Source organism: Carettochelys insculpta, chromosome 2, assembly GCF_033958435.1.
Source record: "Carettochelys insculpta isolate YL-2023 chromosome 2, ASM3395843v1, whole genome shotgun sequence".
Taxonomy (NCBI): Eukaryota; Metazoa; Chordata; order Testudines; family Carettochelyidae; genus Carettochelys; species Carettochelys insculpta.
In genome coordinates this window covers 233,661,000-233,686,775 of record NC_134138.1, presented here as the reverse complement: position 1 = coordinate 233,686,775, position 25,776 = coordinate 233,661,000, and the positions used below count along the sequence as shown (strand labels likewise).

The window sequence follows — 25,776 nt, the reverse complement described above, 5'->3', positions numbered from 1 at the left end:
TAAAAACCACAATCTGCCCAGACTGGCTGTAACTTTAATTTGGGTTTGTACAAAGGGTGAGTGAAACCAGAATTTGACTCACACTAATATGCACAAAACATAGTCAATATTTGGCTTAGGACAGGTAAAGGACCACTTGTAGCTATCTTATTCACACAAATAGTGTCACAGAAGTCAATTAACTGCTATAATTATAAACACTGAGCTCAATCCTGAGCCCCACTGTGACACATTTGCACACCCCTAGCAGTGCAAAGAGACCACGTAATTGGTCAGCTGTGGAATTCTCTGATATAGAAGGAGATCCCTAAATGGCAAGACGACAACACAGCCTTCCTGTAAGCCCCTAGTGCAGAGGGTGTGCCAGACGCTGGAAGAATTGTGGCTGCACAACACTGAACTCAGCAATTGGCAGTGGGTGGATTCCCCCTTAGAGGCTGTTGGAGCTATTGCGTAGTATTTTAGAATAGCTCTCACTTTGATTTAAACCATGCTGAGCTCTCAAATGGCTCTGGCTGCCCCTGTAAGAAATCTGCCTTGAACTTAGAGGCACAGGAAATTTGGGAGGGAGAGGCACCAGGAAGCCACAGACAAAAATGCTAAGGTGCAGATAGAGCAGCTCTGCAAATAACAGCTTTAATAAAGAGCCAGTTTAGTGTACTATGAACTGAGGTACATGGAACAAGTCTGGTACGTGGAGCTGCACTCCTTGGTGGCTCCCCAGTCCTTGCTGTGTCTATCAGAGACTGGGCAAAGCAGACTAGCAGTGGTTATACTGAAGTTCATAGGAACTTTGTTGTTTCTCTTCAGTGAGATCAATTTTAGCTCAGTTAGTGAAACAATTACATTTCTGAAATTCCTCAGGACTCTCTCAGGCCACATGAGAAAGAATCATAAATAACAAAAAGCAGAAGGTGCCTGCTGCAGACTAACAAGGTAGATAACAAGTACCTTCAGTGAAGAGATACAATTATTTCTGCTTCTGTAATGTTGCCGGTCACCTTTGGTCTCCTGGCTCTTGTTCCCTGTTTATCCCTCAGGCAACAGGGGAAGCCAGTTGCACTTTAGTCTCATAAATCATGTGTTTTCCCCTTCACAGTTTATCACAATACACTGTTAATTTCTTTCTATCTCTTTGGGTCTTCCCATATCTCATCTAACTTTTGGTCTACACTAGGCAGATGAGTCGATTGCAGATAAGCAATGCTAGCTACTGCAATTGCATAGCTAGCACTGACTTATCTGAAATCAACGTATCTGGCTGTCTACACAGCGGGAGAATCTCTCTCATCAACCTCCTTTCTTTACTCCTTGAGATCTAGAGTAGTACAGGGGTTGATTGTCAACCCCAGATAGTTCAATTTTGTGCATCTCGACCAGGTGTATACAATTAAACTACAGAAGATTCACTATGACCAAGTCGATCTTCCCCGTAGTGTAGGCATACCCTGAGTTGAGTGACAGTGGCTCTAGTTTCAATAAGGGAATGGGGACACTATTTCTGGCACCCTGTTTGTCATGATTTTTGGTATATTATTTATAACACAATTTCACGGTTAACTTTTTACCTATTGCTTTAACATTTGCTTTAGTGCTGTACTTTTACTTTCCTTTTATGGACCATTAGCAATACTAATGCTGGACTGGAGTGGGAAGGAGGTATGTGGTTTTTCTTGGAGGCATAATTCTTTTCATGCTATGCACCAGGCAGGGTGTACCAACACAGCACTCCTTCGAGAGGGCCGATTGGCAAGGTACACCCGCACCCAGTCATTTGGCAGGAGAGAGGTCTGCTTCCAGCTAATGCCTCTTCAAAATGTGGCAGAAGGGAGGGGACCATGTAACATTGGTCCTGAAGAAAGCACACTGCACCCTCCTCTGTGAGAGTCACTGGACGGCTGCACTTCCTGGGGACTCAGAGGCATTGTGCTTAGCTGAAGAATGATGCTCTTAGGAGTGACCAATGGAGCACCATGCCATTGTGTTGTCCCTTACCATGGGCTCTGTCACATTGCAACAGAGTTCTACACATTCAGACTACATGTGGTAAGACTGTTGAATAACGCAGGGAAAGCTAGTGCGCAAATTTTGCAGAAATTGTATGAAATAAAGGGGAACTTAAATAAAGAAGATATCAATATACTCTCCCTTTATCCAACAAAGTATGAGGAAATAAAATCAAATATCGAGTAATTTTAAGCTTTTCCACCCTAGCTTTAAATTAGTCAACCACGGGTTACCTGTGATCAAATTCAGCCATCACATACAAATAATTATTTCAAGCTGATACTGCAGGAGTGTAATAAGGGCTACTGTGGTATCTGTTAAATTATTTGGTTTCTCATTATTAAATTATTTAGTTTCTCCAGATTCGTGCTGTATCTTATTCATGTACAGTATACACATCGATATTCAGCAATATAGATACCAGGGCCATAGGATAAGACGAGGGACAGTTACACTGTTAATACACAAGACCACTTGAAATTATTGGAAAGCTGCCTTTTTTATATTTTTCAGCCTTTTTGGTCGAAAAATCTAATCTAATAAAAAACACTCCTCTAATTCTGATAGTTCTCCTTGTTTTCATTTCAGCACATAACACTTTGTTCTTGTATCAGTTTCAAGGATACCAGAATACACCATTCATCATCATGGCAGATCACAGAAGGATGTGGTCTCCTTGTAAATAAAGTGTCAACATGATCTGTCTCTGGTACAGTGACTGAAGGGTTTGACTGTGTTTTCAGTTTTTGTCTGTCATTGGCAATCTTGTTTTGCCCCAAAACTTTTGGCATTGTCTCTGCAGCTTTCCTTGGTGGACATTCTTTGGAAGTTGTTGATTTTTCTATTACTATAACACAGGGGTGGGCAATAAGCTGCTTGTGGGCTGGACATAGTCAGGATTAGCCCTGGTGGGCCTCCAGACACTTTATTTACCTGAGTTTCTACACAAGCTCCTGTCGGCAGTGGTTCACTGTTCCCTACCACAGGGAGCTATGGCAAGTGGTGACCCAGCTCATAGCACATCCCAGAGCTCCCATTGGCCAGGAATGGAAAAGAACTACCAACAGGAGCTGCAAGCAACTGTACCTGCAGACACAGAGGTAAATAAAATATCTCATGGCCTGCCAGGGGCTAATCCTGTCTAACCACATCCAGCCCACAGGTCACTTATTGTTAGGGTGACCACCAATTCTTTTTTGGGTGGGACAGCCCCGTATTTTGGGCACCATTCCGGCATCCCAATTTATTTTGCAAAAGGGGCTAATTGCCCTGTATTTCACAGTGGTTCACTGGCTTCCCCCACCTGGGAGAGCTGGAAGCCAGACTGTGTGGTGGCTCAGCTGCTGCCTAGCTTCCCCCCGAGGGGGCTGGAGCTGACCCGGGGCTGCAGGGGTTGAAGTGGGAGCCCAGAGGGGTTGAGCGTGGCCACGGAGGTTGAGGCCAGAGCCGTGAGGGGGGTGAACTGGGTCTTCAGTGGGGTTGGATCTGGGGCCTGGGTGGTGGGGGTTGGAGCAGGGACTGGGATTGGAGCTGGAGATGCAGGAGGTTGAGCCAGGCTGTGGAAGTTGGAGCGGGAACTTGGGCCAGGGGGGTTGGAGGGAGGCTGCTGGAGCCAAAGTCGGGGGAGGTTGGAGCTGAAACCATAGGGGGTTGAGTTGGGCCATGGAGGGAGGAGAGGGAGCCGGGCTGCGGGAGGGGCTTGAGCCAGGGGGTGAACCATGGCCCCAATGGGCTGGAGCTGCCCAGCTTCCCCAGCTGGGACAGATGAGAACTGCTGGACCTGTGTGGTGGTGCGGGCTGCCACGCATAGCTCACGGAATCCAGGAGGCAACCCTGTTCCCAGTGCCTCAGATAAGGTGACCGTCTGTCCCGTTTCATATGAGATGGGAGTCATTCCCCCATGTCCCATATTTGGCCGGGGGAGATACAATCACCCTACTTATTGTGTACCTCAGTTATACCTACTATGCCAAGAGAGCAGCCAAAAGCTAATCAGCACTAATGGAGCTGGTTGTTGGGTTCAGTTTATAATACCCTGACTTTGAGTGTGGTCCTGCCACTTGAAACGGAAAAAGCTGACAGAGGTTATAAGAACTGAAAACATCAGTCCAGCGGTTTCTGGCCTTCTTTGGAGCCTGCATTTCACTTCTATACAACACAGTTGGAATGAATGTGGTTCTATAAATCCATAGCTTTGTAGCAAGCTTGAAGTTATAACATATCCATTGAGGATGTCAGGCCCAGAGCTGGCACGAAATATTGCAGCAGCAACAGCAGTTGTTGCTATATATGTATCTATAGCTTTTGAGCGTCCTTCAGAAATGTCTATGACAACCCAGATATCTGAGGGCTGCTACTTGCTTGAGGACCCAGCTGGACCAGATAACATGGCTTGGCTGCGATCAGGAGCTGGAGCTCTCTGATGGTAATGCTGAGGGACTTAGTTTTATCTGGATCAATAACCAATCCAATGCATGCTGCTTCTTGCCCAACTAGATGCTCCATCAGTTGAAGTGATTAAATACACTGAGCCAATGAGACAATCTTACTTATTGTGCCAAAGCAGAGCGGCGACACAATCATACTGTCATCTGTCCATAGCGCCACCAGCATAATGTCAGAAACCCCTGGTGCCTTCCCAGATTTCAGCTTATGGAGTGTGGCCCAGATCCCTTCTTGGTTGAAGCAAGGTGGCTTTACTATAACTTTCTTTCCCTTTTTGAGTGGAAGAGGAACTGCAGATGATGGACAACTGAGGTGCATCATGACATGAAAGTCCCATCAGTGCAAGTGACTGCAGATTCTGGGTGCTGCTGCCAGCCTGATTCTTTACTTGAGAAGCTGGTGCCATATTCCCTTGCAAATACCACAAACTTGAATATGGTATGTGGAGATTGTGCCTCACGACAGCCAGCAGTAAACTTCATTCCAAAGTTGAACCTACTCAGCCTTTGCTTTTGCACTCTACAAGTGTATCTCTGAAGACTCAAATTATAGTCTTGCTTTCCACTTAGTGCCAACAGCACTAAGGATTTACTCAGTGATCCAGCCACATCTTTTGAAGGGCTGGAGCCCCAACAGTAAGGTGGCAGAGGTCAGCACTGATGATTTGAAACAACACCATTGACAGGGAGTGAGATTTCATTCCATAACACTTTGATATCCTTATGCAGCTCTGAACAGAAACCTGCCTGATAGCTTGTTAACTGTCTTCGAAGTCGGAGGTGAACTTTTGTCAGCAGAGACCGATGGTCAGTGTCAAGTTCAACACTGTGGATTTATACATCCAATGGGAATCACCAGTATGTTAAGGAGAACGTGATTATTAACAGACCTAGTGACGCATGTGGGCTCTCTCAGGTCTGCTGCTGATTTTCTGCTCTCCGGCTGATGGAAGAGCTAGTAACTGTGGTTGCTGGTAAAAATATACACAGTACTGTTGTTTGTCCGATAAAACCCTAGCAATCCCAACTGTGGGATTGGCTGTGAGGTGGGGGGGCGCAGCTGAGTTCTGGCTCCTCTTTTGTTTTTTTTTAAACAAAAAAGGCACTGAATATATAGTCATATTGATACATTCATATATATAGTCATATAAATATATATGAATATATATTGAATGAATATATTCACATGTATGCAACTGTATCGCTCGTCGTGGCAGGATAACACACTGAGATAATGGTAAGATGCCCACAGTTCGTAGAAGATTTAGTGGCAATCAGTCACTCATTATTCATCCACCAATGCTGCAATGAACATGTCCTGGATGAAAATACAGTGACTGCTCCTTGCTAGAGCAACTTGTTGGAGTAGCCTGATAATGAAAAAAACCATCTCCTCAACTTTCTTTTTCAATTGATTCCTGGCATGGCAGCTAAGGGGAAGATCTCAGTGGTCAGGATCTTCAATGGCTTGATGAGAGAAGGCTTTAGCTGTTCTGGATAATATGCAATTGTTCCAGTTTTACATTTGACACCAACATGCAGAAAATACTAGAATGGCTGTTTTACAAGGTTTCATTGGTGAACTTTTGCCCCAGTGGCAAAAGAAACTCATAGCTGTTTCAGCTGCAAGGACAACTGCCAACTGCCATGTTAGTTACAATGAAAAAAGGAAAAGGAGTTTAGTTTCGTATCATTATACATGCATTATACATTATGCACACATATATGTGGCTATTTCTCCTTGTGTAATTGTCCTTAGACTCTTTTCTCTTCTTCTTCTCCTCACCCTGGAAAGCCAAGGTTTGTATTCTTTCCTCTTCCATTAGTTCACTTCCACATAAATTTAAGAATAAAAATGGAATCAAATAATAAGAACAAACAAGCAAAAAGCATAATACTAAATTCATGTAAGAAATAATTTCACTTAACACTTTAGATTGATGGAATTGTCCTAAAGGAGGTTTAAATTACTGCTAAGCAACCTAATTAATGGTCAAGGGGCTCATCTACATTAGCCCGTCCTTCAAAGGGGACATGTAAATGAGCCTTAGAGGGGTATAGCAATGAGGTGCTGCGCTGCATATGCAGCACCTCATTAGCATAATTCTCATGGCATGAAATTTGAAGTTGCAAAGCACTGGCAAGCCCTTTTGGGAATAAGGGCACTTTGAAGTGCCCGTGGCTACACGGCTTGCCAGCACTTCGAAGTTAGCAGCTTCGAAGTTCATGCGGGGAGAATGTGCAGTGCAGCACCTCATTGCTATTCATTGCTCAGGGTCGTTTACATGCCCCCTTTGAAGGAGGGGGCTATTGTAGATGAGCCCAAGGTGTAATAGATCCTCTCCAGGTCCAGGTATATGCATTAGCACCTACTCTCTTAAAAGTAAAAAACTTCATTGGAAGAGAATGTGCTTTGGTGTTAGGGATACAATGGCTTGTTTCCTGGTTTTGTCCCCTCTGCATCTGTTACATTAGACAGACTTCTTTCCTGGTATTGACTTCCACTGGTGTTCCTGACCTCATCATAAATTTATGTTCACTAGGAGTGGCTTTTCATTGTAACCTCATATTTATGCTACCTCATATTTAAAATCTACTCCGATGCTTCGAGAAGTATTTTTCCATGGTGCAGAATAAATACATGATATTTACAATGCATCTATATCTGTACATTAAATAATGGTTACATGTGATTAGTTAAAATTCCCACTTGCATATAAATTCTTCCTCCACACAATGATAGGCATGATCATGTATTTCTGATGAATGGATGCACAAACTCATGCATCCATCAACACAGGAGAAATCAAGACAACCATTGCACGCTACAGAACATCAGAAGCAATCATTTGAAATGGACTTTTAAAAAATGAAATGTAATAAATATAAACCAAAGCAATATACAAAACCTTTTATTTGTTTTGTTAACTTTTCACTTAGTAGGAATTTAACAGGAATATTTCTGGTATAAATTAAATATAAATTCATTACATTTTCAAAAGATTTTCATTTTGTGGGCAATATGTTCTCTAATGGTCTTCCCAGACACATGAGATAATAATAATAATAACAACAACAATAAAGTGTTTTTGGGGGGCATAGATTTCAAAGAGGAGACACTTAGAGGTTATGTGACTTGCCCAACATCACTCAGTTAATAGAAGAACTCAGGTCTTTTGGTCCCCAGTTTTAAGTTTTATCTACTAGGGAGTAGTTCATTGAAGGATGAGGTAGAAGAAGAGTTGATGGTGGATGGAGAAGGCTCAGACTAAGATCCTGATTCATCTAAGCAATTAACCATGTGTTTATATTCTTGGCTGAATTGGGGCCCAATCATATGACTACCTTCAATAACAACAGTGAAAACCCAGAAATGTACTAGATGGGTAAGTTTCTTTGTATATGTTTCCTTCAAGTATGATCCAATCTAAAGAATTCCTGCTAACTTAAAGATACTAATGAAGATCCCAATCTCGAAGAGTGCTCTCAATGGACAGATCTTTGTACCTATATGGAATCCCAATCGATGCTGTTCCTATAGCACTCACCACCATAGTTGCTAAGTACTCGATCGCCAAGGTAAATTGTGTCTGATAAAGCTTATGTTCCCATAAATTTATTAGTCTATAAGGTGCCACCAGCCTTTTCATTGTTTTTGTGGATGCATTTCAATTGACGTCAATAACGCAGTGCCACTTTGTGCAGAGAAACTGTGGTATGTTATGATAAATGGAAGCTTTGTCATTGACCTTTGGAACAGCATTTCATCCCAAAAGAAGATCTGGTCCTAAATATCTACATATATTTGCCTCATTTCACTTTTATCAATCTGTGTGCTCTCAATGCACAACCCTTCAAGCTGTGATCTCAACATTTATTAAAAAACACTCTGATTCAGATAATTTACCTCTTCTGTCAGGAAGTATCATTTTTAACTTGAGCTTGAGGTAATTATTCCTACTTACATTACAGCAGCCTGATGTTAATGCTTTGCTTATCATGTAGCAGCTCTTCATCATCAAATATCAAGAGTATTTTTATCATACCCTTTATATAAAATGGAAACATAGGACAATATGCAATAAAGTAGAATGAAATGTGTGTGATTTTTTTTCTGTTCTATTTTTCAAATCTACAGATGGCCCTGAAACTGATAATATTTTTCTGTACTCTGTTCATATGCTACTTTAATTATCTTGATTAATTGGTAGTGCATGATGAGAGATATGCACAAGATATGCACAAGACAGGTAATAACACGATAGCCTTTAATTGCTCTTTGAAACTTAGAACTAGAGAAGTGATTAAACCATAATTTAAATACCCTTTTAGAAGATAAACTGATAAACGTTATGACAGAACTGTAGAGTTTGCAGACCTAACACTCTTTCTGTATCAGTCTATGCTACTGCAGCTCCACTGGATTGGGTGAATATGGTCAGACTCAGGCCATTTGTGTTTAACAGAAACTTCTTAAATATTTATCAGCTGATGGACTGGCAGAGTCCAACAATATGCAGAGCTCCTTCATCTACCTAAAGAGGAATAATGATACTGAAAATGAGCTGAGCTTGTGTCTTGCTTTCTTGGCTACCGTGAAGAATTTGTTGTTTAGCATTTTTGTTGCAAGTGAACAGTGAAAACTGGACTGGATCCAGGCCTCTGCTCTGCTTCAACAGTGCAAAGCACCCAGAATCTCAGTGGATCAGGCCTCTGAGTCTCTTCCTGCCCAGGGAAGTCCCCAAAGACTATAGAGCCATATGGCAGACACTTTCCCCCATCCTCTATTCCCACTCTGTGCATGTCTGGGAGAAAGGGGACATAGGCAAGACCATTTGATCCTTCAGGAGCCATTGTTAACGGATGTAAAGTAGTGCTACTGTGTGCTGGAAATAAGGGTCAGAGAGACAGAAAAGTGATTTAACTTTGACCTCCCTGCTGAGTTGCACAGATGAAGTCCTGCAACACTAGCTCCGTAGACTGTGCAAATTCCCTCTCAGCATTCCCACAAGTCCATGCTGCTAACTGGATTACTTTATTTTCAAAGCCTTATGCTGCTCAGGACAAATTCCGAGATTCTTATAGAGCAAGTCTCTTCCAGTGGGAAACTGCCTTATGGAAGGCTCTCTAAATTTGATCCTGCATTTTTCACCTAGTGTACTTCGAGGTTATCCTTCACAAATGTCTCCCCAGTGGATTTATATAGCTATGTGCTGTAAAAGAGGATATAATTAAGTACTCACAGGATTCCTTTTCACAAGCCCTGGATTAGGCACTACTGCAATGAGGTGGGCGATGGTAAACACAGAGTTAAGAACGTAGGAGAAAAACAAATTCTTATGCAGTGTTATCCTTTGACAGCTGAGGCTCCTGAAAAATATGTAACACAAGTTGTAAATCAGTGCTTTTATTCTGATCTCACTTTAACAAGCACATACTGGCAATTGTTTCTCAAGAATGCCCTTTGGCAACAGACAGAAAACACATGCCTAGCATTGCAGCCATGGGACACAACACAGTTTATTTTATTTTATTTTTTTAAATTTTTACACCTGTTTAGCATGACACGCTTCCCAGACCATGCTGTGAGGAGCTATCAGCATAGCTTCAGTACCCTAGAGGCTGGTTTTTTTTGGGTGGTGAAGCAGAACCCTAATAATTATTGCAGATGTGCATGAATGCAAATTCCGAACAGAGGGAATACTGTCTTAGAAGAAACTGATCTGTGGAAATGAGATATGTCAGACATTCGGAAACAAATTAGCTGATACTTTAGTAACTAGAAATGAGCCAGGGTGGGAACCTTGGATTGGAATCCCCTTCAATTTCAGGGAGATTTGGTTTTATATCCCACATGGTTTTAATTCTAGCTCACATCACATACCAGAATAGGCCTCTTTTCCTGTTCAGATGTGGCTGAAAGCATCTATGATTTGCTGTTTTTTTCGGGATTTCTGCAATTTAGGGTAAAAATTCTCACAAGAACAGCCGGTAATATTTCTGTATGGATAAATTAGTCAAACGGTCTTGATTTGGCCTTAGACCTTATCTCCAGCCAAAAGCTAATTCAGGTCCACCTCCTCAGCTTGGGTTTACTAAGAACTTCTAACCTCATTGGGGCCTATCAGAAACTCACAGTGAGCAGGCAAAACTGGCAGGTCAATGAATGAACCAAGTAAACAGCTAAGAGTCGTTCAGAGAAGACTTATCTTGAACATCAGAAGGAGCCATCTCAACAGATGACAGGCTTCTATTTAAAATTCACTGCTGTGTCTGTTTGCGTGTTTGCACGTGTGGGAGTGTGTGTATGCACCTACACACAATACAGGTGTGTGCATCCAGAATACTCTGTCAAAAAAAATAGAAAAAAAGAAGCAAACAAAATTTAATAGATCTAATTCCAGATTACTATTAGTGATTACAGCAGAGGTTGCAGCATATTCTCTCACAAGCTTTTTTACACAGTAGGCCGGCAGCTCCCTGCTGCATGAGGTATAGTTGTGTTACCTCGAGTTTTGAAGAATTTGCGAGGTGCCTCTTCTTGTTTCTAATGATGAACATATCTGTGTGACTTAAAACTAGGTCCCAGTGGTGAAGTAACCATTAGAGAGCCCAGATGGCTTTAATGCTCTGCACTTACCCTATGGTACACCTCATCCACAGGTCTTGAATCACTTCACAAATGCTAATTAATTGAAAAGCTAATTAAATAAGCATCTGAGAGATGGCTACACCAGCACAGAGATGCCAAATCCATATGCAAGGTTCAAAAGTGGGTTAATGAAAGAATTATCATTAGAAACAAGGAGCCCTGATTCCCTGTCCCCTGCCCTAGACATTAGATATGTTGCTTCTTCCCTTAAGTATTGTGAAGGATTTATGGTGATGGTAAAAATGAATCCATCACAAAAATTAATCCGTCATAGCAACACATTCATCATCACAAAGCAACATCAACAACAAACCCCCAAAAATATAGCTGAATAAGAATTTACACAGATGTCAAATATGTCTATTGAAACTACCCAATCACTAGAAATGTAATCTTTTCTAAGGCTGTATCTTTACTACTGTAGTGAGTCAGCCTAAGTTATGTTACTCCACTTACATCAATAATGTAATTGTTATTGGTGTAGCTTAGGCTGGCTTGCCTAGGTATCTACACCACATTGTGTCTCAGGAGAGTGTCTCCTGTTGACTCCCCTTACTGTTCTTGGTGTGGCAGATTACCAGAGTTCACCAGAAAGTGATCTGCCATTGATTTAGGAGGTCTTCAATAGACCTGCTAAATTGATGCTTGGCATATCAATTGCAGCAGTGACATTCTACCAGTAAATATCGAGCAGTTCTAAGAGAAGGAGAAAACTGTGAATGGTGAATACTATTAAGGTAACTGTTGGCAAATGTGGATTTTAATGGTGACTGATAACTGCAATGGTATTAGTGGAGTAGCATGACATTAACAGTTAGCTATAGCATTGCATTCCTGAAGCGTGCTAAATATTTAATGTGAAAAAAGAAAGATTACTTGTCCCCTGGGTAATTTCAAGTGGCACATTAAGATAATGCTCTGTTGAAGAGAATTATGTTTTGCTCAAAGACAGTGCTTAGTGTACTTAAAAGACCTTGTGAAACAATGTTTCTAGTTTTACTTTTTATACTTTTACTTTGCATTGTTTGTAAGTTTGAAACACGTTTTCTTCTTCCTCAGCTAATTCTGCCTTTTAGCCAAACAGTGATCTTTCACCATATTTTTGAAATGGAGAGGATGGAGGAATGAGCTTATAAGGAACCACAACTTATATTTACATAGCATCAGGTCACATCAAATCAGCTTTGATTTTGCATTGACTGATGTCAGCACAGAATGAAGGACAAATGGCCACACCTGGTCTGGGCTTTAGCCCCTTTGCATTGCTCCAATGGCATAAGGAGGCAAGAAAGACAATTTATATAATCAACAAGGGATTTCCCTGGTATGTGAGAATCGCCATGTGACAGAGCCAGCTTTACACAGCTCACTCCATAGGGTACTTCTTGCTCCCTAGAGCCAGCTGTGGGGTGGCCTCTTTAGGTCTCTGGCAATTCTGTACAACTTAAAATAGCTCCAAGTCTTACACCACTGCCCCGACAAGCCCTTTGCAGTCCTGGGGAGCAGGAGAACACCAAGGTCACTTAAAAAACCTCTGACAAACTTCAGAGGGGTAGCTGTGTTAGTCTGAATCTGAAAAAGCCATGAGAATTCCTGTGGAAACTTACAGACTAACATATTTTGGAGCATAAGCTTTCATGGGCAAAGACTTGCTTCTTGTCAGGGATTTTTCATCCCTCGGGCATTATTGCCCCTGTGGGTCAGGGGAAACAAGCCTTTGGCCATTAAACATCATTACAGGTACAGGTAGAATCTAAAATCACATAGGCTGCCATTTAGCAGCCCCCTGTAACGGTCACTCTGAGTCAGTTGGTTTCCCTGGTAACCCTGAACTCATAAACAACTTGTGACCTGGGGTTTAAAATCCAGGCACCTGATTGGGCGCAGATGGAAAGCTTCTAGAAGTTTCCACAGCCCAGAGGACCTGTTTGAAAGCAGGCCCTCAGAACGCTCGCATGTAAATAGCCTCATGAATCATGCATGAGATCATAGGATATAAGGTGCCACAGCACAGCACACACAGGCCCTTGGCACGGATGCGACTCCGCTACCTGTACGGGGAGGTGCTGGCCCTTGAGGTGTCCACCAGCCCCTAGGCTAGCTGCCTCACCAGCAGAGAAGACTTTACGAAGAGCTCGAGCTTGAGAAGACTTTGTGAAGCGCTCCTGAGTCAACACCAGCATCGCCCAGCAGGGCCCGCCTGCTGCGGTGACAGCTGGCAGTTTTACCTCAGCACTAAAAGAGCGACAAGCAGCCCTGAGGTGAATCAGGCGAGCGGCGAACTGGCCTCATCACCAGGGTGAGGTACTGCGTGCTCACCTGTTGAAACCCAGGGTCTGCCATCTAAACAGCAAGCAGGCTCCAAGGTGAATCAGCTGGGCGGCAAACTGGCCTCACCATTAGGGTGAGGTACTGCGTGCCCAGCTGTTGAAGCCCAGAGCCTGCCATCAAAGCGGCACCCTCGCTCCCGCCGCCTGCCATCCTGCGGTGACGACACTACCTACCGGACACGACCCACCTGCCTGACAAGACTGCAATCACCTGGACACGTAAATCCACCACAAACCTGAGGCCCAGCCCAGGCTACACAGACTTTCACAGGCCTGAGGCCCAGCCTGGGCTATAAGGACTTCCACAGGCCTGAGGTCCAGCCCAGGCAATAAGAACTACCATAGGCCTGAGGCCCAGCCCAGGCCACATAGACTTTCACAGGCCTGAGGCCCAGCCCGGGCTATACAAATTATATTATCATAATACTTTGGGCATTGAGTCCCCGCAACGGGGGGTTCGAAGTCGCGAATCGAACCGCACCCCTCCTGGCCAAGAGGGGCCACACCCAGGGGCTCGACCCCAAGGCCAGGCCTAACAGCCCAGGTTTCCTCTACCATCTTAGAAACTGCACACTTGTGTTAATAGTTTCACAGTTATAGTTAATTAGTTAGTCATTTAGTTATAGTAAATGGTATTAGTAGCAATAATTAATTATCTAAGTGATTAGTCATAGAATGGTAAAAATAGCATTTATTTAACTGATGTGTTTATATACTTAAGGAGCAGGCGGGTCATCTTGGTAGAGGCTTGGCCTCCCAGTTAACCTATAAACCCTGCATCCTACCTTACCCCCCGCTTACCTGTCCCTATTCTCCGAGCCCCAGCCGGGGAGGTTACACTTCCCCCTCACTCGGCTGGGAGGAGGACCTTGGCAGGCAAAGCCCCAAGGCCTCCAATAGGCTGGCGTAGCAAACCAGCCAGGGCATTAAGGGGGAAAGCAAATTGACCTTCCCCTGCCCGGAGCTATATTAATATAAAACTACCTATACCTCTCTCCTTGAATTTCCCTTTAATCTTCCTTTTTGCCTCCAACCTAATAAAAAACCATCATACAAGTCGCTTCATGGACTCTTTAGTATATAGCATTGTAAGTGTCTAGAGAAATACTATTGTTGCAATTCAGTGCATTATCAGTAATCACTAATATATATATGGTTACTTTATAAAAAATTGTCTACTGTTACAAGTGTCATTACTCCTTTCCCTGTTGTTTGTTCTGTTAATAAACTTTGTAACTGTTTGCACCTTCACAAGCCTTCCTCTTTCTGTCTCACCCCTCTCCCTTAAGGCCAGCCTCCTGCCTGCCAGGGAAAATTCTACCAGCCTCTCTAACGGCGGTACAGGGCCAGTGCACAATCCCCGGGGCCTCCTACCGGAGGTGGGTGGGGAAGGCCTTCAGAGGGGCGGGGCGACCTTTACTTGTCGCCGGGTCTCCGCCGTCCCCTCCATATCCTCGTCCCAGGCCTCTTGAGGATCCGAGCGGTATACTGGTGTGGGGTCAGTGTGGCCTTGGCCCATGACTTTGCCCGCACTGACACTTCTTTGCCCACAGAAGCTTATGTTCCACAATGGCTATGTCTACACGTGCCCCAAACTTCGAAATGGCCATGCAAATGGCCATTTCGAAGTTTACTAATGAAGCGCTGAAATGCATATTCAGCGCTTCATTAGCATGCGGGCAGCAGCCGCGCTTCGAAATTGACGCTCCTTGCTGCCGTGCGGCGCGTCCAGACGGGGCTCCTTTTCGAAAGGATGCCGCCTACTTCGAAGTCCCCTTATTCCCATGAGCTCATTGGAATAAGGGGACTTCGAAGTAGGCAGCGTCCTTTCGAAAAGGAGCCCCGTCTGGACGCGCCGCGCGGCGGCAAAGAGCGTCAATTTCGAAGCGCGGCTGCCGCCCGCATGCTAATGAAGCGCTGAATATGCATTTCAGCGCTTCATTAGTAAACTTCGAAATGGCCATTTGCATGGCCATTTCGAAGTTTGGGGCACGTGTAGACACAGCCATTATGTGTTAGTCTATAAGGTACTACAGCACTTCTTGCTATTATGACAAACTTATGATTCTGAGCTGAAAAAACAAGCATATGGAAAATCTTCAGTGTTCACAGAGACAGAGGCTATGGTTTTAAAAACAAAAATTGATCACCTGTAGTTTCAAAGGGCTTCCCACAAACACAAAGGCACAGGCTCTAGTAGGTCTATTTTTTGGTACTAAAACTCTTATGCCATCTGTTAGCCAAAGGTTCACACAATTTATTTACGAAACAGCACAAGGATCCTAGAAGATTTTAACATCCAAATATCCAGGCATGAAACTATACCCTGTACGATTTTTCATGATTCCTCATCCTCCTGGCTGACAAAATGAACAAATTGAACTAGTGTACTGAAAAGTACTTTACTTTAAGTTAATGGAGTGAGATAAGAAAGAAGTGAAATCACTGGAATTTTGAGTTTTCAAAACTGGAAGTTTTAGTTCAGATAAGCACTATTTTGAGATATAGAATTGCTTTTGAGAACCTAAGTGTCATCAACCTTTCCATCATATGGAACTGTAAACTTTTATTGAAGACAAGGCACATAAGAAATGAAGGACAAGATCCTGAATTACATATCCTTGTTGAAGAATGAAAGAGATCACTCATTTATTACTATAGGCAGATTCGGAATTCCCTTTTTTATTAGAAAGCCTGGATACATAAAAATTGAGAGCAGTGTATGCAAATCATGTTCTTTCCTGCCCACTGAGACAATAAAATAATTTGACGTTGCTGGATATTTTCTCTTTGAACTCAAATCCTGAATACCTTATATGCAAAAGAACTTCAATGGAACTAGTCCAGTGGGTAAATGTAGGATTTAGGGGTTTCGATATCAAATGGCATACCATAGAGTCTAAAATGCAAAAAGCCTTATCATGTAATATTGATTTCTGACTTTAGTTGGTATGTCATATAAATGAACATGCACTTGTGGGGGTGGGAACACTGAAATTCACTCCTACGTACAACAGGATAATTATGGTTGTCATTTGGACGGAAAAGAAAAGGAGCAAATAATGAAAGCAATTTACAGTCCCCGTAGAGTGGTGACTGAGGAGACTAGGTTTAGTTTTGAGTCATTTTACTGGCAAATCAATTTAAAACAAAATACACTAATGTCAAACTCCTACAACTCTCATATATGTTAGTGCTGCCTTGCAAAACTGTAAAAAATATACTAGGCATGAAATCTGACCATCCACATCATCTGAGTATAATGGTACCCAAAAGACTAATTATATGTCAAGTTAGGTATCAGAGAGGTAGCCAAGTTAGTCTGTATCTTCAAAAATAACAAGAAGTCCTGTGGCACTTTACAGACTAACAGATATTTTGAAGCATAAGCTTTTGTGGGCAAAGACCCACTTTGTCAGATGTGTGAGTGGGTGCATCTGATGAAGTGGGTCTTTGCCCACAAAAGCTTATGCTCCAAAATATCTGTTAGTCTGTAAGGTGCCACAGGACTTCTTGTTGTTTTTATATGTTAGTTGTCCATTAAGGCAAGCACACATGTGCATGAATGTTTAACTTTACCACTGAAAGTGGTTCCTTGGAAGTAAATCAAACTTAAGATAGTCAAGTTAAATAAAGCACAGCATAGGGTCGTCTCCCACTGCGTGGGATTGCTCTCAATAAAGGAAGTTCCTTCCAGTCCTATATTCTGTGCTCACAAAATCAGACAGATCTCCCAGGGTCCCCTGGGATGAGTGGGCAAATAGAATTTTGTGAAGCTGCAGAAGAAAGCTAAAGAATAGACAAATGCCTAGTACAGTAAACTCTGCCTTAAAAGGCATTCTATTATCTGGAACTCTCAAATAAGCAGTTTTTAAACAGAAATAAATTTTAGTTATGTTTTCCATAAGTACAGTACAGTGAAAGTTAATACAAAAATTACAGCAAGTATAAGTTTACAGTGTACAGTATTACTGTTGTTGGTAAATAAAGTACTCTGCATACATTTTTGTTTTTTTCTTAATATCTAATCTTGCTTTTCTTTAGTGTTATGCATTGCTAAGTATATTTCTCTATTATCCAGAATATTAGAATATTCGGCAACCTCCCAGTTCCACGGCTGCCAGATATGAAAGCGTTTACTCTACTGGCCTTCTTATGAACCACTGTTCTAAACTGCAAGAGAAGAATCTTGTCCTATCACTAAGGAGCCTGTAGGGTGCATAGTTCACAAAATACTGAGCAAGGAGCCTTTTAAAGGGAAGATGGTCAGATTTTCTATTCTTCATACTTTTGAAGTCTTCTCAATATATGTTTTGCAGTTAGCTTCATCAGTTTTGATTTTCCTTTCTTCCTGTTCAGCTTTTGTGAGATGCCAACATATTCTGGAACTGTAATTCCAGCAGGATACAATTGTGTGTATTACTTATTCTGATGCAGACAAGCTTTTAAATTGCTATGCTTCTGCCGTTGTGCGGTGTGGAATGGAGAAAGCTTTTCTGAGTGGCCTTTTATCATGCAGATTTGGGAACATTTAAACAATCTTTCAAATTTGCAATTTTCTTGCAATTAATTTTTACTGTGTTGTGTTGATGGTGAACATTTCACTGTTTGTGGGTTTGAGTTCTGAGGATGGATCCTCACCTGGTGTTGATCGGTATAATAGATATGGACCTGATACCGAAACCCAGATGCCTTTTAAAACTTGTCTTTGCCATTCCTTCTGTTTCACCAAAATACACATTATCACAGCACTTTAGAGACACACTATCAATGCTTCAGGTTTAGCTTAGTATAGTATGATGAAAGCAAGTAAACACGCTTAAAATAACAGTCTGTTGTCCCACGAAAGCTCATCACCAGATAAATCATTTTGTTAGTCTTTAAAGTGCTACATTTCTGCTGCTTTGTTTTGTTGGAGGACAGACTAACATGGTTACCTCTCTGTTACCAGTCTGTTGTAAATCAGCACAACTCCAGTGAAGTCAATGAAAATCTACCCCATCTGAAGATCTTGCCCAATGATTTGGCTGTAGGTTTGAATATTTTCCTCATTATTTACATTTGCCTGAAAATATCTGTTCTCTCTCTGTCTCTCTGTCTCTCTGTCTCTCTCTCTCTCTCACACACACACAGAGCAGCTGTTATTGAGAAGTCATTGTTGACCAACAGTTACCATACATTGGTATCTGTGATATTTAGTTTTTACTGTATTTACAATAAGAACAAACTGGGGTACTTAAACTGTTAAAGTGCTATTTTATAGTTAGAGTGATCACCATTTCTCTTTACTGAAAATACCAGGCTTGAATCTGTCCTCAAATAGCCCTATATTACTCCAAATGAAGTTGATGGAAATTGTGAATACACATTGAAAGACAGATGTCAACATGGGGAGAGCCCTTTACTACTTCAACAGAGATGCTCCTTTAAAAAGGCTGTATGCCAGAATGGCACTATGAAGCCTACAATTTGTTGTCCTGATTCAGCTGCTATACAGCATTTGCAAATATTTTATGAATATCAAGTGATCCAGACCATTTCAAACTCCTGCTACAGGGTCTCACTTTTTAACCTCCAGTGAAATTCAGAGGATGACTGCACCCCATGTAATTTTCTTCAGGTTTATCAGCTTTGAGCTCTGTGAGCTCCCAGTAAAGTCAATGGCCCTGGTCAGCAATTGATGAGGAGTATGATACAACTCATGCCAGAGTGTGGTGGACCCCATATTATAACCCAGTAGGATCCTTTGGTATTACAATAGCTACCAGCATGCGCAAAGGGTCAACAAGTAACAGAGAGGTAGCCAAGTTAGTCTGTATCTTCAAAAATAACAAGTCCTGTAGCACCTTATAGACTAACAGATATTTTGGAGCATAAGCTTTTGTGGGCAAAGACCCACTTCATTAGTAGATGTGCAGGTGAAAAAGCCGCTGAAATGACTTCTCACCAGCAACTATAGACCACAACACAGTAACTCTAAACCTGGAACCAATCCCTGCAACAAACCTTGCTGTCAACTCTGCTCACATATGTACACCAGTGATATCATTACGGGTCCTATCATCAACCACACCATCAGAGGTTCTTTCACCTGCTCTTTCATCTACTAATATAATATATATCATCATGTGCCAGCAATGCCCCACTGCAATTTACATTGGCCAAACTGGACAGTCTCTACTTAAAAGAATAAATGGACATAACATCAGACATCAGGAATGGTAACACACAAAAACTTGTAGGAGAACACTTCAATCTCCCTGGACACTCAGTAATAGATTTACAAGTAGCAGTCCTACAACAACAAAATTCAAAAATAAAATGCAAAGAGAAATTTCAGAGCTGCAATTTCACTGCAAATTTGAGTCCATCAGTCAAGGACTGAACAGAGACTGAGAGTGGTTGGTGCATTGCAAAAGCAGTTTCTCATCTCTTGATGTTCACACCTCCACATTAGCAACTGATGATGGGCCACATCCTCCCTGACTGAGCTGACTTGTTTTCTCCTCCCTTGATGTTCACCACTCCACATTAACTGCCAATAACAGCCATATCCACCCTGAATGAATAGACCCTGTCAGCACTGGCCCTCCCCTTTACTGAGACCCCCTCTTTAAATCCCCCTCTGAAACACTCCCACTTATGCATCTGGCAAAGTGTGTCTTTGCCGAGAAAAGCTTATGCTTCAAAATATCTGTTAGTCTATAAGGTGCTACAGGACTGCTTAGTGTTTTAAATGGTCAACAGGCAAGTGGTGAATCACTGAGTCTAATGAAGCCTTAATCACTTCATCTTTCCACAGCCTACAGCCTGGTTGCCAACCACAGATTGGTTAGTAGTGCAGAACACAGTCTATTACTGAAACATTCCTGTACGTTGGACTGATCCTCCTTTGGTCAGCTACTTTAAGGTTACTTGGCACAAGAACTGAGCCAATAGATTTCTTCCTGTATTATCAAGACAATAATAAGGAGAAATGAGTATAACTGTCAAGTCCCCCTGTTTTCCCACAAACACTTCTAGCATTTGGTAATAAGTCAGAGAAGAAAAAAAATTAAAAAAAAAATAAAAGCAGAAGCTGAAAGAAACACTTACTTGAAATAGAAGAAAATCCCCAGGGAAATCAACAGTGAAGTTATAGACAAACCATGCCCTACTATAGCCATATAGTAAAGTATAAATGCCATCTGGAAGTAAAAAAAAGAAAACATGAAAAACTAGCAAGGAGCAATTTAATTCTTACCATGAGCAAGAATTTGAAAAACCAACCAACCAATTTTTATTTCTTTTAAATCTGAAGTTCCTGAAACACTCACAATACATTAAAAGGCATGACTAAAAGTAAAGAGGTAAGATTAAGTGTTTGTTTGTTCCTCACATGCTGGGTTTGCTTCTGTCTTCAATAAGAGTAATGGCAAAATTTCAGTGAACTTTAAGGGAAACCAACTAGATTTATTAGGGGAAAAATCAGATCTATATTGCAAATGATGCTCAAAGCAAATGACACATTCTTCAAAAAATAGGTTGGAAAAAAATTGTGTTGATTAAACTTCCCAAGTCCAAATTTCTTCTCACTTAAGCCAGTATGAAAGAGTAAGTCCATGGGAGAAAATTTGTTCTCAGATTGGTGTAAATCTAATGAAACTGCTTGGGCAATAAGCATTACACCACAGGTGGCAGGAGAAACAGACACCTGATCAATACCACTGAAATATAATTTAGGCATTTTTATGTTTCATGTGCTGTCAATCCTATTATTGAAATAAAATCCCATGCGACTACAGAATGCATCATTTAAATGCCCTATTTGTTTTTGAGCAAACCTTGAGTATTCGTGAGCTATATAATGATTTCTGGCAACTGGAAAGGATCCAGAATCTCTTTAAAGCAGCTCTTTAATTTGGCGACCTTGGGAGATAGGCTTGCTGGATTATGGAATTTTCCAGACCATGGGTATTCGCCACAATGAAAGGTAAACAAAGTCTATTACTAAACCTTTGTTTATGTACAAGCCATTATAGAGTACTCTACATGCACAACATGTCGTAAGATAAATCCTCAAAGTACTGATTTAAACTGTTACTTTGGTTTTAGTATAATAAAATCATAATTAAGCAGAAAACCACTCATTGTACAGTAGCGTGGTCTGTCATTTCTCATGTTTGCAAGTTAAATTTGAGCTAGACAGTACAGAATATATGTATACTTTTTGTTGCACTGTACTTAAACTTATTTTGTTTTTATTATCATTATTGTGCCCCAGCTATGCAGTAGTCTAACCCAGAGGGGGTCCCGGTTTACAGACACCAAAATGAAGCAGGTGCAAGCGTGTTACCTTCTTTATTGGAAGATTTGATATTTTAGTAGCATGCTTTGAAAAAAAATCATTTATTAGCTGCTCTTCTTTTCAGAGATGCTTCATTAGTTCTTTTGTTGCACACAAAAAGTTTCCCTTCTTTTTTTCCTCTTAAATCACTAAATGAACTCTTTTTAAAGGAATGTCCTCCTCCATAAAATGCTTAAGTACCATACCACCATTTTAGGCATTGTTTTTATATTCATCATTGCCCCTCCACCCTCCCTTTTCTTGCCATGTTTCTGGCAATGTGGGAAGAATTGAGGGAGAAGAGGTGTTTCAACAACACTTTGAGATAACTCATCTTCAGTTAGCATCTAGCTAGCTTCTAATTACCCAGCTTTCTTTAGTCAGGCTTCATGTAATTCTGAAGTTGGGGGAGTTATGAGCACAAATTGTACCATTAATTGAAAAAAAATTTGAAAAAAAAATGTCTTCATGGTGCAGATGTAATTTTTTAAAGCTCCTTGATGTTCTGGCCATTTTACTGTTCTGGTGCCAACTGCTTCTGGCACTTGCTTAAATGGGAGCAGGACTTGGAGTATCTCTCTTTCTCTTCTTTTGTTGTGTTTACGCTGCAGTCACTTTGAACCATTCTGGCCATCTAGGTGGGTATAAATGGATGTAAATATAATTGGACAGATGATTGGCACCTACATGAGTAGCATATAGTGTCCAGGCCCTCTGATGGGGGTGTTGAGGGGTGCAAAGGGAGCAACTGCTCTGGGTCCTTTCAATCACTGCTGGAGCACCACTCCACATGTTCTGTGCAGCTCTAAGGGATGGGTGTGTGTGTGTGCAATGCTGTGGTCCGGGTGCTGCTGAGAGTTGGCTGCCCCCTTCCCTGATCCTTCTGCCTGTGGCCTCCACTGTTCTGGTAGGCACAGAGCTGGGCCGCTCACATACATTGCCTTGGGGCCCACGGACGCTGTTGGCCTCATTGCTAGTGGCCACAATGTAAATAAGAATTGGCCCATTTTGACTTACAGACCCAGACGTTGGCTCTGCACACACAGTAGTAAGGGTGCAAGGAGCCTTGAAGTTCCTACATAGTGGCCAACCATAATATTGATGGAGCATGTAAACACTAGGCTAGCAGCTCTGATGAAGAAGGTGGTGAGGGATATGGTGAGGGACAAGACAACTTTCTTGACCATCTGATTAAAATATATATTTTTTCATGTATGTTCCTTGTCTTTCTTTGACTTTGCTGAAATGATGCCGTTCCTTTTAGGTATATCCTTGTCAGCACATCTTTACAGCCAGAACTTAGTTAACACAGCAGCCACCCCTAAACATGTTGATTTGTTGTCACTCTTACACACCAAGATAACTATAAACCAGCTAGAAAATCGAAAAGCACTCTGGTTATTAATATACAAATGAAAATGGAACATGTTTGTGTGTGTTTATCTTGAAAGACTGAAACCTATTCACATGGCCAAACATTCACTTGAGGGCTATGAAGGCATTTTTAAACATATTACCTCAAAATCAGTGGCAACATTGTGAACATACCATAAAACCATACTGTGAGGGTGTTTGTTCAAGGTAGATTTCTAGAAATAAAAAAATGAAGGCAAACCCAAATGCATTTGAATGCCAAATAACACACCGTGAAGTGTATCTTCTTAGCTGGAATAACCTCTGCAGTGTAGGCCAGTGTTTCTTAAACTTCTGGAGACCATGGAACACCACACAATAATATTTTTTATGCAGAGCACCATGAACATTTTCTTCAAAACAAATTATTGTCAGACCAAAACAAAACAAAACAAAAACAAAACCCCAAACAGCAAAATATGCAGCAAAAACCAAAATGAAGCAATTTAGTCAGGTACCATGGCGAGGAAGAAGCAACATTGTATCTGGTTTTAGTAACAAAACATATATCATCAGGGTATGGTATCAAAAAACTGTCAGATGTCTGCGGCATACCAGTTAGCTGTTCATGGAACACCAATGCTCCACGGAACAGAGTTTAAGAAATACTGGTGTAGACTGATGGACTGCTGTATCCTAAAAATATTGAATATTTGGTATCTCCTATCAAGTCTGCACAAACATTAAACTGCTCTAACTCTGTATTTCTAAACCACCACTTTTTCTCATGGGTATGGAATGATACCAAAAGAACTATTTTTATGGTTACTTTTTTCAACACTTCTTAACTTCAGGGAAGAATTAGTTAAAGGGAACTTTAGAAAATAACACCTCTTGCTCCAATGCTAATGAGATTGTCAGTGTATACCGGTCAGAAGTCTATATGTTAAGCATACTCTTGGTTTAGGAACATATTAAAGGTAAGCATCGAACTTGGCATAACTGTAGAGATGGTGTTCTGCTGCAGGGAAAAAAATGGAAAATGCAGAAAGAACCTAACCTATGAAAAATTTTCCTTTGTATTTCGTCTGCACATTGGCTGAAATATGTTGAAAATTCTTCTGAATGGCATGCTTAATATGTAACAGGTCTACACTTTTGCCTCTTAGCATTGTGCCAATATCTAAAAAATGACAGTTTTACAGTCCTTTTATTGAATGCTGTTGGGATGTGAGGTTGTTACTGTTACAATAATAGTTGTCACTGTTACTCTGTCACACCTGGGTTAGCATATTGTACACCAAAGTTTCTCTGTGGTAAGAAAAAACTTCACGTCCAATTGATCCAGTGGATCCTTCCAACACACTGTAGAATGGGCCATTGCTAAGTATAACCACAGACAGCTAGGTAGCTGTTTAAAAACAAAACCAAATGAGGTTCTGGCTCTTTTCCTTCCAGAATTCTAAGGAGTGATAAATTATTTACTGTGATCAAATTTTCCTGGAGCGCCACTCAGATTTCAGAAATGTATTTCTTTTCATAAGCTCATCTAAATTCATATTTCCTGAAGGCTTTCTTCAAGTTTTTTTTTTCCCTCGCACTTCGTGGCCCTTGTCTCTTTCTCTGTTGCTGTTGGTTCAATATTCTTAATTTTCTCCTCAAGGTTAACATCCTAATTCTGCAACAATTTATGCACATATGCACCTTTACTCACACAAGCAGTCCCATTGATTTCAATGGAACTGTTACATATTTAAAGTCAAGGGCATGCTGGTTTGTAGGAATCTCTAGCTCACCAGTGCCATTATATTAACTTAGTTTCAAAGAGGTGGAATGCAGGCCCATGATTTTTACTTGTGAAAGGGTGTGTGTGTGTGTGTGTGTGTGTGTTAAAGCCATACTAAAATCTAACCCAGAAGAAATAACACCATTAGCTGGAGTAGCTTGTCAAAGTAACTTCAAATTAAACTGCATTTACATTAGCATTGGGCAAATAAGTAAATACAATAGTCATTGGAAAAAAGTAATATTGCAAAATTAGTTATATTAATTAATCACAAATTCTTTATCCATTTATTAGCCCAGCTCTAGGCATGGGTGTGCAATTTTAAAATACTATCAAATCAGGGACAAATTTTATATGTATAAAGTAAATATCTGAAGGTTTTATAACAATACTTAAACAGGGTTCAAAAAAGAATTAGATAATTCATGGAGGTGCTTCAATAACTATTAGCCAGGATTGGCAGGGATCGTGTCTCTAGCATCTGTTTGCCAGAAGCAGGGAATGGGCAACATAGGATGGCTCACCTGATGATTACCTGTTCTGTTCAGTCTTTCTGGGGTACCTGGCACTGGCCACTCTTGATTCTAGGGTAGTTGGAAATTTAGTCTGACCCAGTAGGACCATTCCTATGTTTTTATGCTTGATCAGCTATAATCCTTTCCTTGGCTTAGTTAGGCCTGTATTTCATAGGATATTTTTAACATCTAGTTAATTATATGTCAGTCATGGAGACAGTAGATGCTATAATGTTGATATCTGCCTACTGTACAATAGAGTGAGATGAAAAACTCATTGTAGATAGGTAATAAAGTGCACTCAGACGGCAAAAACGTTCCATTCCTATTAGACTAAGTAAATTGGAACGAGTTCTGTACCAT

The 25,776-nt window shown here is 41.3% G+C and overlaps 1 protein-coding gene across 1 annotated transcript in view; it reads right to left on the bottom strand.

Annotated features, from left to right (window-relative positions):
• The window catches only part of CALCR (calcitonin receptor), a 268,591-nt gene that overhangs the window by 57,717 nt on the left and 185,098 nt on the right, over positions 1-25,776 (bottom strand). Inside the window, exons 6-7 of the mRNA XM_074986222.1 lie at positions 20,529-20,620; positions 9,695-9,821 (exon numbers count right to left, since the gene is read on the bottom strand). Of these exons, the coding sequence (XP_074842323.1) occupies positions 9,695-9,821; positions 20,529-20,620 (219 nt within the window). The remainder of the gene's footprint in view (positions 1-9,694; positions 9,822-20,528; positions 20,621-25,776) is intronic.